A 12,759-nucleotide genomic window follows, 5' to 3' on the forward strand; every position below is an offset into this window, starting at 1 on the left:
TTTCTTTTAGAAATAATTTATGTATAGCTTTTCATACCCTCACATCCTGGTAATTGATACGTTTCATCTACTTGGACATTTTAGTGATGGCTTTTTATCCTTAGCCACTAACTCTGCCACATCCATCAGACAAATTCCTAAGAAACGCCCCTTTGGCAGTCTGCTGAAACCTCTAATGGGGGTGATCAAGCCAGGCTTAATGTTCGCGCCGGGGAACAGCCGTGTTGGGAGACTGCTATTGCTTCCTCTTACTGTTTTACGTTCTACTATTAGCCACTTTGGGATTGTAAATCACCATCAGCATCTTTCAGAGTGGAAGGTAACCCTTCACCTCACAACTGATCAGCATCCCGAGGAAGACTTGGAAATCTAGAGTTGAAGACTCATCTCTGGTATGACCTTGGATATGTCACCTCCCTTCTCTGGACCTGTTTCTTCATGTGTAAATGGTCATTAGGACAGGCCTTTGTCAATGTGTGTGTGTGTGTGTGTGTGTGAGTGTGTGCTCCCAAAGAGGTGAGACCTCTGAGAGGTACCTGGGTATCTTAGACTTTTCCCACTGTTGTGATACAATATCCAGGGCTCAGTCATTTATAAGAACAGACTTTTGGTCATAGGGAGAGCAGTCGCCACTATGTCCACCCATCTTCAGTGGATGGTTGTTTGGAACTGCTCCAGTTTCTTGATCAAGAGGAATAAGCAGACAGACAGCACAGAGCCCAATAATCTGAAGGCTTGAAACTCCTTCTGCTACAACGGCTAATTCACCACAAGACCATCGGAGCGGAGCCCGCGGCTGATGCCAAAGGGGCCGTGGTGGTTATGAAACGCAGATCCGGTCAGCGAAAACCTGCCACTTCCTCCATGAGGACCACCAGCAACAAGAATGCTCCGGCAACCCTCAGCAGCAGGCACGTGATCCAGAAGGACAAATACTGCCCTGATCTGCGTATGGCGGCCATCCGCAGGGCCGGTGGCATCCTTCGAGGCCAGAAGCCTGTGGTGGTGAAGAGGAAATGGATCTGCCTCACCAAGAGCTCCTGAGCCCCACGCCCCAGAAGCGATAAAGAGTCCAATGACTTGTTCAAACACACACACACACGGGGAGAGAGAGAGAGAGAGAGAGAGAGAGAGAGAGAGAGAGAGAGAGAGAAAGAAAGAGAGAGCGAGAGAGAACAGATTTCCTCTTCATGGTCCCTGACGATGGAAAGTCCAAGTTCATCAAGTTCTTGTGAGTTTCGGTGAAGGCTGCCTTTTCTCCCAACATACAACACAGTGCTTTGTTACTATAGTTTCCCAGGGAAAGGTCAAAAGGTTAAGGTTAAGAAAGCACGGACAGTTTCCTCCTTTGCATAGGGCACTTATGGGGAGCAGCTCTTGTATCTGCCCTGCCCCTTAAAGACCCTCCTGTTACCCATGCGGTGCTAGCAATTGGGTTCCAACAGGAGTTTGGGAAGGGATGCCAACACTCAAACGACAGTAGCAGGAAACAAATATCTGTGGTTTATAAGCCACCAAGGTGTGGTCATCTGTTATGGGAGCCTGAGAGGACCAAGGTGGGCGTGGCCTGGTCACTCGCTCACGAGCACAGGCTGCTGGGAGTAGCGAGTCGATCCCCGGTTCTGGAAAGCATTTCAGGTGACTGCCCTTCCCCAGTCCATGCTGCCGTTTTCAGATCCACCCATCACATCCATTAGCTTCTGAGAAAAACAGCGGCTATTCAGGCGCTCCGAAGTCATAAGAGGAGAGTCAACAAAGGCGTAGGGGGCATAAACCGATGCTTTTGACCTTATGTGCACCTTTAGTGGGTTCCCCCCACACCCACCTCCCCCACTCCCAGCCCCTTCCACCCCTGTCAGCAGTCCCTGCTTAAGTATATCCTAGGCTGGGACCTAGTTCGTTCATTCCTCCTCTTCCTCTTCTCCTCTGCTGCCGCCACTGATGTCCCCTCCCCTTCCCTCCCCTTCCCTTCTCTTTCCTTCTCTTTCTTTCTTAGACAGGGTCTCACTCCGTAGCTCAAACTGTCCTGGAACTCACTCTGTAGACCAAGCTGACCCCAAATTCACAGAGATCCCCCTGCTTCTGCCTCCTTAGAGCCAGGATTAAAGTTGTGCCCTGCCACGCCTGACATGAGACCTATGACATATGAAGTCATATAAGGGAAAAGACAAGTCCTTAGATAGGTGACATTCTGGACCCTAGGAAACAATAAAAAGGTATGGCTCTTTTTTACTTTATTATTATTTAGTTTTGAGGAGAAGCTGGTCTGTCCCTGTAGCCTAGGCTGGTCTGGAATTCCTCACCTCAAGTGATTTTCCTGCCTCAGCTGCCTGAGTAGCTAGGACTACAGGTTCAGATGGCCACAGTCAGCTTCCAAACTATAATATTCTGAGGATGGGCTTTCCACAGTTTGGAGACCCCAAAACCTTTTTTGTTAAAGGTCTAGTAAAGAGACTTCACACAGACCCAGCACATACATAAAAGCAGGTTTAGCACATACATATATACATATATATATATATGTATATACACATATATATCTGTATGTATGTGCTAAACCCATTTTATATATATATGTATGTATGTATATATGTGCTAAACCCATTATATATGTATGTATGTATGTATGCATGTATGTATGTGCTAAACCTGCTTTATATATATATATATATATATATATATATATATATATATATATATATATATGTGCTAAACCCACTTTATACACACACACACACACACTCTTATTGTAGCATTCATTATGAATTCAACACAGGGCTGTTGTGACTAATAAAATGGTAAAGCCAAGATTATAAGCAGCTGTTGCTGGTTTATCCACCTCAGCATCTGGTAAACGTGGGCATTGTGTTTGACACATCCTTCCAGGTTGCAGCGTGGGGTTTTCTTAGAATGGCCTTGAGCAGAGGCTACTCCTTAAGTACACAGAGAACAAGCTTTCAGCTCAAGGTCAGCTCTAAAATGAGTCACAGACAATCTATGCCACTGGATTCTGGTGTCCTACTGACATCATACTTATTTCTTGTTGGAGTCCAATAGAAACGTTTCCATCTGTGAATAAGGATGTCAGATCAATTCATTACCAGCTTGAGAGGGATTTCTTTGGACTGTGGACGTGAGGGTTTGAGGTCTCTGAGTCAGCTCTGCAGGGGATGTGGAGTGTTGGGTGTGGTCCTTGATACACAGAGGCAGGGCAAAGGATGCAGGCCTGGATGCTGCCAGGTGGCCCTCAAGCCTCACAGGAACTTCAGCTATGGGTTTGTTTCCTTCTTTTTAACTGTCAACATTCTTGTCTTCCTTCAGCAAACTCCAGACCACACCTGGAGAGGCTTTTAGAGCCACCGTGTCGGAGGAAGCCTGCCTCTCCTGTGAGACTGCCTTGAAGATGGGAATGGTGGGCTTCAGGAGACTCCAAAGAGAGGGGTCCTCCACCTACCGTCCATAAACCTCTTCCTACCCACTAGTTCCCTTCCACTGTGGCACTGGAAACTCTGGCCTTCACTGTCCCTAATTAAAGCTGATGTTTCCTTCAGACTTCAATGTGTCAGTTGTCTATCCAGTCCTATAGGACCCCAGGGTCCAAGAGGGCCAATCTGGTCTGCAATGGTTCACAGTGCACAGAGAGGGGGTCTCCAGGCCTGTCACCTGAGAGACAAGGTAGGGTCTTCATGGAGTTTTCAAATGTTATTATCACTGTCAGCTTGCTTCGAAGGTCTTGGGACACTAATTTTTCAGGCCCAGCTGCAATATTGAAGTGTCTCATTTCTCCAGGCCTGAGAAAGCATTTGTTAGTCTGTCACTCATGATTGATGACTCTGTCCGGCTTGGTTAGGTCCAAGTCCCAAGGTTTGCTTCAGACTGTTAGGAAGCACTCAGCACGGGGAGATAACAAGTCACCTGCTAGTAGCATCTTACAACTCAAGGAATTAAAACAAGGATTCACTGATATCTATTGCTCAAACAGTTTCTCACAAGCAGGCAGAAAGCAAATCCTGAGAGAAGGAAACTTTTTAGAAAAATAAGGAAAATAAGAAGCAACATACCGGGCTGGTGAGATAGCTCAGCCATGAGATGCTTTGCCCATACAATGGCCTAGGGGGTAGACATTCGTATAAGCATGGTGGACTGAATTCCATCTCTGGAACTCAACTCCTGGAAGTTGTCTTCTGGTACCTGCATTCAAGCACAACAACAACAACAACCTCAACAAAACACACACACACACACACACACACCACAGAGTTAATTATTTTTTATAAAATAACATGTTCCTTGAGCATGTTAATGCTAATTTTCTATTTCTTATTTCCCAGGTCTCTGCCAATAGAGAAGCTGGGATCCGCACTCTCCAGGTCCTTGGTCCATAAAGTAACAAGCAGTCTGTGGTCCCTGAACCCACAGGCCTCTAGAGGTCACTCAAGTTGACAGAAGCGTGGTAGATGTGAGTCTGTGAGTAGCTGTCAAAACTGCAAATAGCCTGTCCATCATTGCCCATCTGGTTATGCTGCTTCCTGCCTTTGGGGACTAGAGATGTGGTCAGTTGGCAGAGAGCTTGCTCACCTGTGCAGAGTCTCACATCAGACTCCCAGTGCTGACTAAACACGGTATGCTCGCACACTCTAGAGGGATAGGCAAGAACACGAGTTCTAGGTCATTCCCATGTATACCAGGTTGAAGACCAGTCTAGGCTACCTGTGACTTGTCTGACAGACCTCTGCTTCCGACTGGGTTATGCCGGCTCCCAAAAAGAGTCCCGAGGAACCCCTGGCCTGATAGTTATCAGGGCTGGGGCAAGCTCTGAGACTATCTAGTCCCTTCTCAGAAGGTTCTGGTAGAGCCCCATGACCTCGCTAAAACTCAAGGTCTGTGTTTGTAAATAAGCACAGTCATATCTAGCTCACAGTGTCCTTGGGGCACACAGAGTTAGCCCTCAATAAAAGGAACCCAGTGCTGTTAATACTTATGAATAGTGGAAATGGATGGATGACTTAATAAAGGCAGCACGCCTGTAGACAAAAGTTCCTCAAAACGCTGTCCGAGGCGTTCAGACGATAAAAGGTTAGGACTTCTTATGCTAGTCAAACCTACAATTTCTCATTTTCAGTGGGACTGGGGTGGGGTGGGGGCAGCTGCGATTTAATTGGGAACCCTTCTCTCCCCTTGTTCTCATTATACATAATTTCCGTTGTCATAAACCTCAAGCCCACCACATGCCCCATGGTGGTGACTGCCTTCTGAGCCATCTTTGTGTCCTCTGATTGAAAACTGTTGATTGAGATGCATGGAACAACACACTCCATCATAATGGCCTCTGGTCCCATTCAGTCAGTACAGCATTCTGTTGACTCAAAACTCTGCCTCCCCCCTCAGTGACACCAGTAATCCAGAAGGGGTGTAAGAGGGGGTTGAGGTCCCTTTACCTGGGAATGAGGGTTTTAACCATACAGCGTCCAGTAATACCAGGGTGGCGAACCTTGTTCTAGCTCAGATACGGCTCCCCCCCTCCCCCCGGCCGTCTTACCATTGGGCTTTGTTCCCGAGGACTCTTCTTTGGCAAAATGGTGAAATACGTGATTTTTCTCCTAAAAACAACAAACAACAAAACAAAACAAAATCTGCTCCACAAATAGTGGATTTATTTAGATTAAATAAAATCTATTTAAAAATAAAATTGTTGAGAACAGCCTTGAAATAAAATTTGGCTCTTCAGACTGGAGCTTTGCACTAAGGTGGCTTCCCTGGTGATTAAGCCCAGGAAGAAATATGGTCCTCCCCTCCCCCTTCTGATCCATGCCCTTGTCACCAACTTGCTTGCAAGGGAACTGCGGGTCTCCTTTACAGTGTCTGTCACCACTCAGAGGCTGCCACGAACCAATTACAGTAAGGCTATAACTTAAAAAATGAAAAAGGACAAATTCATCTTCTTCTCCATAAGACACTTGAAATGTTCACTGAAGAGGGAGGGGAGCCTCACTGCTGACATCCATTTGGTGTCTGACTATGACAAAAATGGGGGAGATGGAGACTTTTAACAAGTCAAAATGAAGTGTGTTAATTAAAACGAGCTACAGTCACATAGCTTTCTGGGAATCATCTCTTTCCTGCTTCATTATGAGGATGAAAACTCATTTTTTACTGGAATAAAATGAAGTCTTCCTTAGCAGAGAGAAAAATGTTTCCCAAGGCTGACTGAAGAAGTACTGTTCTTCTAGGGGAAAAAATATTTAAAAAAATATTTAAAAAAGCAAAAAACAAAAACAAACAATAAGAAAAACAAACGAACAAATCTGGTATCCAGAGACTGGGACAGAAAGAGACTTAAAGCGTGGGTTCTCAACCCAGGGGTCCCAACCCCTTCAGAGATCAAAAGACCCTTTCATAGAGGTCACGTATCAGATATTCTGAATATCAAATATTTACATTATGGTTCATAGCAACAGCAAAATTACAGTTATGGAGTAGCAATGAAAACACTTTTGTGTTTGGGGAGGGGGACGTCACCACAACATGAGGAACTGCATTGAAGGGTAGAGGCATCAGCAAGATTGAGAGCCACTCTCCTAAAGTGAACCCTTTCATGGAGTTGCTTCCGGTCAAATACTTGGGTGCTAGGAGATGTCTTACACAATGAATTCAAGCAACTAATCTGGGGGTAATGATTATAAACACCTTAAGAGGCTCAGGGCTGCTGAATCCGTATCACAGTCTGTGTCTCTGTCACAAGTGTAATTATAATTAGATATGGTATGCTAGATTCCCCCTCCCTTTAAAAAATGTGTTTATTCTCACAGGGCTGTTGCTGCTACAGTCATGTAGTGATGTGTAGCGTGATTAAGCAAGCCCTCACCTATTAAGACGTTGAATCCAATCTCTTCCCCCACAGATTCCACTCCTGGGAGAAATGCGATAGTTCTAAAGGAACCAGAACAAGAAGGATGTAGAGCCATGGGCTTTAACCTTGGAATAAGCAACTCTACAGTGAGAATAAGACTCCAGCCTGAAAGGCAGTCTCTACCGGCTCCAGGGATTAGGAGGGACTGTTCACCGCTGTGGCCATCTGTCCTGTCCACCTCCCCATTAGGACAGACAACCCGTTGGGAGCTAAAGAATGACCCTTTTATGTCTGAGTCTCACCGCCCCTGAGACTGCCCTTCAGAAACCCTATCTGTCCCAACCTCTCTTTTCTCAGCCACACTAAAAGTCCTTTGTAAACATCCTCCCGGAACAGTCTCCAGATCTGTCTGATAAACCACAAATGGAAAGGCAGATTAGGTAGAGAGTTTAAAGGAGAAGTCTGTCAGCGAAGTAGCTGGGGTCTCTTTGCCTGAAAAGCTCCAAAAAGGATACTGTCCAAAATCCTGGGTGTGGAGCTGCAGTCTTGTAGTTCCGGCATTTAGGAGGCAGAAGCTGGGCGGTCAGGAGTTCAAGGTCATACTTGGCTACAAAATCAGTTTAAGACTATCTCATGAACAAACAAAAGATTACATTGTCTAACAATGTTGCAGACCTTCTCGTTTGCATAAGTAATGATACTATTTACTCTAGGGGTGTATTTCTCTTTATATATGGTGATATTTAAGTGACACACGACCATACTGATAGATATCATCTTGTTTTACTGCTCAGGAGAAATCCTCTTGTGGATTATTTTACCTATTCATTGTAAGATAAGAGTAATAAAACCACTTTGCCTGGCTCATGTATGAGTTTGTATGTGAACACATGATCTCATTTCAAGTCTAATAGATTATGTGTTGGGAAGATGCTAAATTAAAAACAAGATTGTTTTCTCAAACCCTTTAGACCACCTCATCTTCTGTGCCCATTCTGTTACTTGTATTGTTGGTCTTGTTTATTTCAGAGATTTGAGTGAGTATGTAGTAGGCTTGTGTCTTGTAATTATTTCACAAGGCCTAGCTGATATCCTTAACTTACTATCCTACTGCATTAGTTTCCACAGGACTGGGCTTACCAGCATGTGCCTGCATAACCAGCTATCATTGTGGCTTTAATTTGTGAACTTCTTTTTTTGTTGTTGTTAAAGCTTTATTTACTTATTTTATGTATGTGACTACACTGTAGCTATTTTCAGACACTCCAGAAGAGGGCATCGGATCCCATTACAGATGGTTGTGAGTCACCATGTGGTTGCTGGGAATTGAACTCAGGACCTCTGGAAGAGCAGTCAGAGCTGTTAACCCCATCTCTCCAGCCCCCAATTTGTGAATTTCTTTAATGGCTGTCTCTAGCTGTCTTTTCATTTGCCTTTGTGCTTCTTGGGTGAAATATCTGTTGGAATCCTTTGTCAGTTTTGTAAAATTTGTGTATTTGGATGTAGTTTATCCTCCACTCCCCCCCCCCCCCCCCCGACCCCATCCCCCGACCCCCCCCCCCCCATACACGCACACACCGGCAGCTCATGTGCTAGGAGCTTCACCCTCAGTGTAGCAGTGGTAGGAGCTTTAAGCTGGGGTCTCGTTGAATCATGGCGGCTGTCGTCAGAGAAAACTCGAGGCTGTTCTTTAAGGATGGAGCTGGTTCCTCTTCCTGTTCCTGCTCTCTCCCTGCAATGTTCTGGGTACAGTCCTTGCTCTGTCCCTGCACTGTCCCTGCACTGTCCCTTCACTATCCCCACACTGTTCCCCACACTCTGCCAGCACAGTCTCAGCACTGTCCTCTCACTGCCCCACAGTGTCCCCGCACTGTCCCTGTACTGTCCCGGCACTATCAACACAATGTCCCTGGACAATACCCGTACTGTCCCCTCACTGTCCCTGCACTGTCCCTGCACTCTGCCAGCACTCCCTACACTGTCCACGCAAGGACAGTGGTTGGCCTTGTTCAAGGTTGGCCTTGAACTTCTGATCCTTTTGCCTCTGAAGTGCAAGTGAAGGATAAAAACTTAATGTTTTAATTTAATATTTAGCATTTTATGCATGTAAAGATCACTATATCCAGCTTTACTTTTTCCAATTCTTCCGTATACCCCACAATACCAACCTTTATATCCTTGAAGTGAAATTCTTGGGTCTTTTAAATTTAATTCCTCTCTTTCTCTCACTTTCCCTCCCTCCGCCCCTTCTCTCGTCTAGGCTGGCCTCAAACTAAGCAACCAAGGTTGGCCTTGAACTTCTGATCCTTTTGCCTCTGAAGTGTACTGATTGTAGTGTTATGCCTGATTTATGCAGTGCTGGGGATTGAACCCAGGACTTTGTGGATGCTTAGGAAGTCCCCTCCAATCTGACCTACTTATAAAGTTCCAATGTATAGTTCTGTGCTTTTATAGCCTTACAGCTAAGAAATGTTTTCCTATTCCTAGCCACAAAGATTTTTCTCCGATGTTTCTTCTAGCAGTTCTATCACTTAGGGTTTGTATGTAGGGTTCATATCTACAATGAGTTAGTTTTTATAATGTGGAAACAAATATTACTTTTTCTTTTTTTTTTTATCCAATTTCTCAGCATAATTTATTGCATAGCTTTTCTTTTCTGTCTATCGAAGATCAAGTAACTACATATTTAGCATATCTATTCCTGGATATTACATATATTATTACATTGAGCTAATTGCCTTTGTTATACATACCACACGATGGTATGGTTACTATGGTTTCATAATCAATCTTGACATCAGATCATGTAGGTTTTGCAACTTTATTCTTTTTCAAAAGCATTTGAATATTCTACTTCCTTCGTTTTCCAGGGTATGTATATCTGGGCACTGAGTCTGCGGTACCCGTGACCCACTGAAGACCACACATCATCTGTGCACTGAGCCTGCAGTAGCAGGGATCTCTGTAGAGCACACGTGCCTGCACTGAGCCTGTAGCAGAGTGGTCGTGGTAAAGCACACATCTGTGCACTGAGCCTACAGACCAGCTGTCCCTGTGAACTCACATCTTTCCATAGCTTTAGCCACATTTCCCTGTTTGCTGTTGGCCTTGGCAAGAGAGAGGCAGCAGGATGGGGGTTGGGGGTCGAGGCTAGGACTGTGGGAGAGGCTGACTGGCACCTGGGTTTTAATTTCAATGGAATGTTTTCCTGGGCATTGCCTTTCTCTTCCTGGGTGGGTAGATGCACACAGGTTCCTGGGGAGGAGTGTTTTTCTTGGGCACTTTTATTGGGTTTCAACTAAAAACACAGGATATTGGGACACGGACCTTTAGGTTGAATTGCAGTCCACCCTCAATACTTCCTTGAGGATTCATTTTACCCAACCTTTCTTAAGTCTTGCTTGCCTGCCCAGCACAGAGTTACAGAGTGCTAAAGCTGGAAAGGGCCTTTGGGACCATCGAAATGTTCTAATCCTCCAATCTCACTGTTCAATGAAGAAATGAGAAACTCAGCTCCAATCATGTGGGTCTGATTGGTCACAGCACTGGCTTCTAAAACCTGTCGATGGGTAGTGTGAGAAGGCACCCAGGTTCCCCCAGGAGAGTTCTTGGTGCAGTATAGTGCCTTGGTCCAGTATATATACCCCTTTTCTCTAAATGGACAGGTTAGATGATGAATTCTGTAGCCAATGCTTGGTAATCATTCTGCCACGTGGGTGCCAATGTGGAGGAAGGTACAGAGGAGTCTCAGAGTTACATTCGTAAGCTTGTGAGAACATCTGTAACTTCTCAGGCATGAGAAAGAAAATAGGTTGCTAGGTCTGAAGGGTCTAGAAATATGCTACTCAGAGGGTACACAAAACCTCCCTGCTGTGTTTGGCTGACCCAGCCTACAAGGCTCCTCTTTCCCAGCCTCCTCCCTGTGGACTCATCTGCCAATGCTGTTCAGCTCTGGCCCTGGAGGCCATTGTTTTTTTCGAGACAGGGTTTCTCTGTATAGCCCTGGCTGTCCTGGAACTCACTCTGTAGACCAGGCTGGCCTACAACTCAGAAATCCACCTGCCTCTGCCTCCCAAGTGCTGGGATTACAGGCGTGCGCCACTACTGCCCCACCTATGCTCTGGGTTCTTGATTACATTTTCCTTCTGTGGAAGATTCCTCTCCCTGACCACCCCACCACTTCCTCTCATGTTCCCAGACACTTCCACCCTCTACCCTAACTCAGGGGCTGGGCTGCCCTTCCTTAGAGAATCCCACCATCCTGGTTACCTGGCCCTCTGTCTACCTTTATCCTCCTGGCCTCCCCTCCCCCTTCTCCTCACAAGGCTCAGGCTATGCTCACTCGGGACTCTTCCAGATGTTCCTGCCTCTGGCTATGCTCTCCCTTTTATCTGCAATAAGCTTTCTCCTCCACCATACCGAGAGTCCCGTTCTTTTTTTTTTTTTAATCCCTCCCCCCAACCCGTTCACACCCCCTGCTCATTTCTTTCTTGGGATTTTGTGCTCCTTTAGGAGAAAAAAAAAAATATAATCAGTCCATTAGTCTTTCCCACGAAGTTTATTTCTGAACTAACAGCATAAATCTCTGATCTATTTAAAAACAAGGAAAGGGAGGTTAAAATAACTTTTTCAAGGCCTCTGAAGTGAGTAGTTGTCCCCTGATTGTTACACCCTGTGCCTTGGACCCTGGCTAGCTCAGCCCTGGGGAAGGAGGTACCCTGGGCCCAGCCCATCTTTGCCCTTGCTTTCCTAAGTTCAGGGTCTTTCCCAGAAGTGTTTATGAAAGGTAGGACAGTGTTTGTGGCTGAACCAGCAAGGGCTTTTCCCGGAAGGCTGCCCAAGGCTGGCCTTGGAACTTAACAGAAGCCATGGTCGCTCTCTAGTGAGAAGGGCTCCGTTCTTGGTGACTGGTTTGTGAAGTTCCTGAATTGAGATGGAAAGTACACATCGGAGATCTACTCCTGAGACGCAGGTCCAGAGGAGCTTGCCCAGTGGAACAGGAAGCAGGAGACAAAGGGAGATGCGGAACAGGAGCACAAGTCAGGGTGGGGTAGGAGGCAGGAGAATGGGAAGGAGAATCTGGGATCCAGCTGTGGAGAGGGAGAAAAGATTAGAATTTTTTAAAAAGATTTATTTATTATTATTATTATATGTAAGTACACTGTAGCTGTCTTCAGACACACCAGAAGAGGGTGTCAGATCTCATTACGGATGGTTGTGAGCCACCATGTGGTTGCTGGGATTTGAACTCAGGACCTTTGGAAGAGCAGTCAGTGCCATCTCTCCAGCCCAACTTTTTTTTTAAGATTATTCATTTTATGTATGTGAGTACATTGGTGCTGTCTTCAGGCACCCCAGAAGAGGGCATCAGATTCCATTACAGATGGTTGCCAGCCACCATGTGGCTGCTGGGAATTGACTTCAGGACCCTTGGAAGAACAGGCAGTCAGTCAGTGCTCTTAACCACTGAACCATCTCTCCAGCCCCCAAGACAAGAACTTTTATTCTTCAGATTACTGCAAACCATCCTCGCCTCCATTCAAGTCAGACATCCTCTAAAGGCCAGCCCAAAACCTTGCTTTCGCTTCCTTCATTCGGAGGTTGGGGTGACTTCTTCCTTGCCTGAAGAACTCTCCTTGGGTCTGAGAAGACTGTGGTAAGATGCACACAGAAGGGAAAGGTGATCACGCCAAGGGAGCTGCTCTTCCCAGGCCAGGTGATCATTCCAGTCATCTGGGGATCTTGTATGGTTTCCCCCAGTGGACTTCTCCCAGCTCAGAGCAACCATCTGATTTCACCACGGCCCTTTTAACTCGCAGAAAATATGAAACCACAGAGGCTGCTGTCAGGGAGCCTGGCCCCAGGAGCCTGGTTACTCAGACACTCTTTGAGTTTATCAGGGTCTCATT

General features: G+C 45.9%; 1 protein-coding gene across 1 annotated transcript; it reads left to right on the forward strand.

Moving 5' to 3' along the window:
- Positions 1 to 634: 634 nt before the first annotated feature.
- LOC127665731 (60S ribosomal protein L28-like) lies at positions 635 to 1,044 on the forward strand. The gene is given in 2 exon segments (XM_052158264.1): positions 635 to 758; positions 761 to 1,044. Coding segments are annotated over 2 exon segments (408 nt in total).
- Positions 1,045 to 12,759: the final 11,715 nt, after the last annotated feature.

Source organism: Apodemus sylvaticus, chromosome 15, assembly GCF_947179515.1.
Source record: "Apodemus sylvaticus chromosome 15, mApoSyl1.1, whole genome shotgun sequence".
Classification (NCBI taxonomy): Eukaryota; Metazoa; Chordata; class Mammalia; order Rodentia; family Muridae; genus Apodemus; species Apodemus sylvaticus.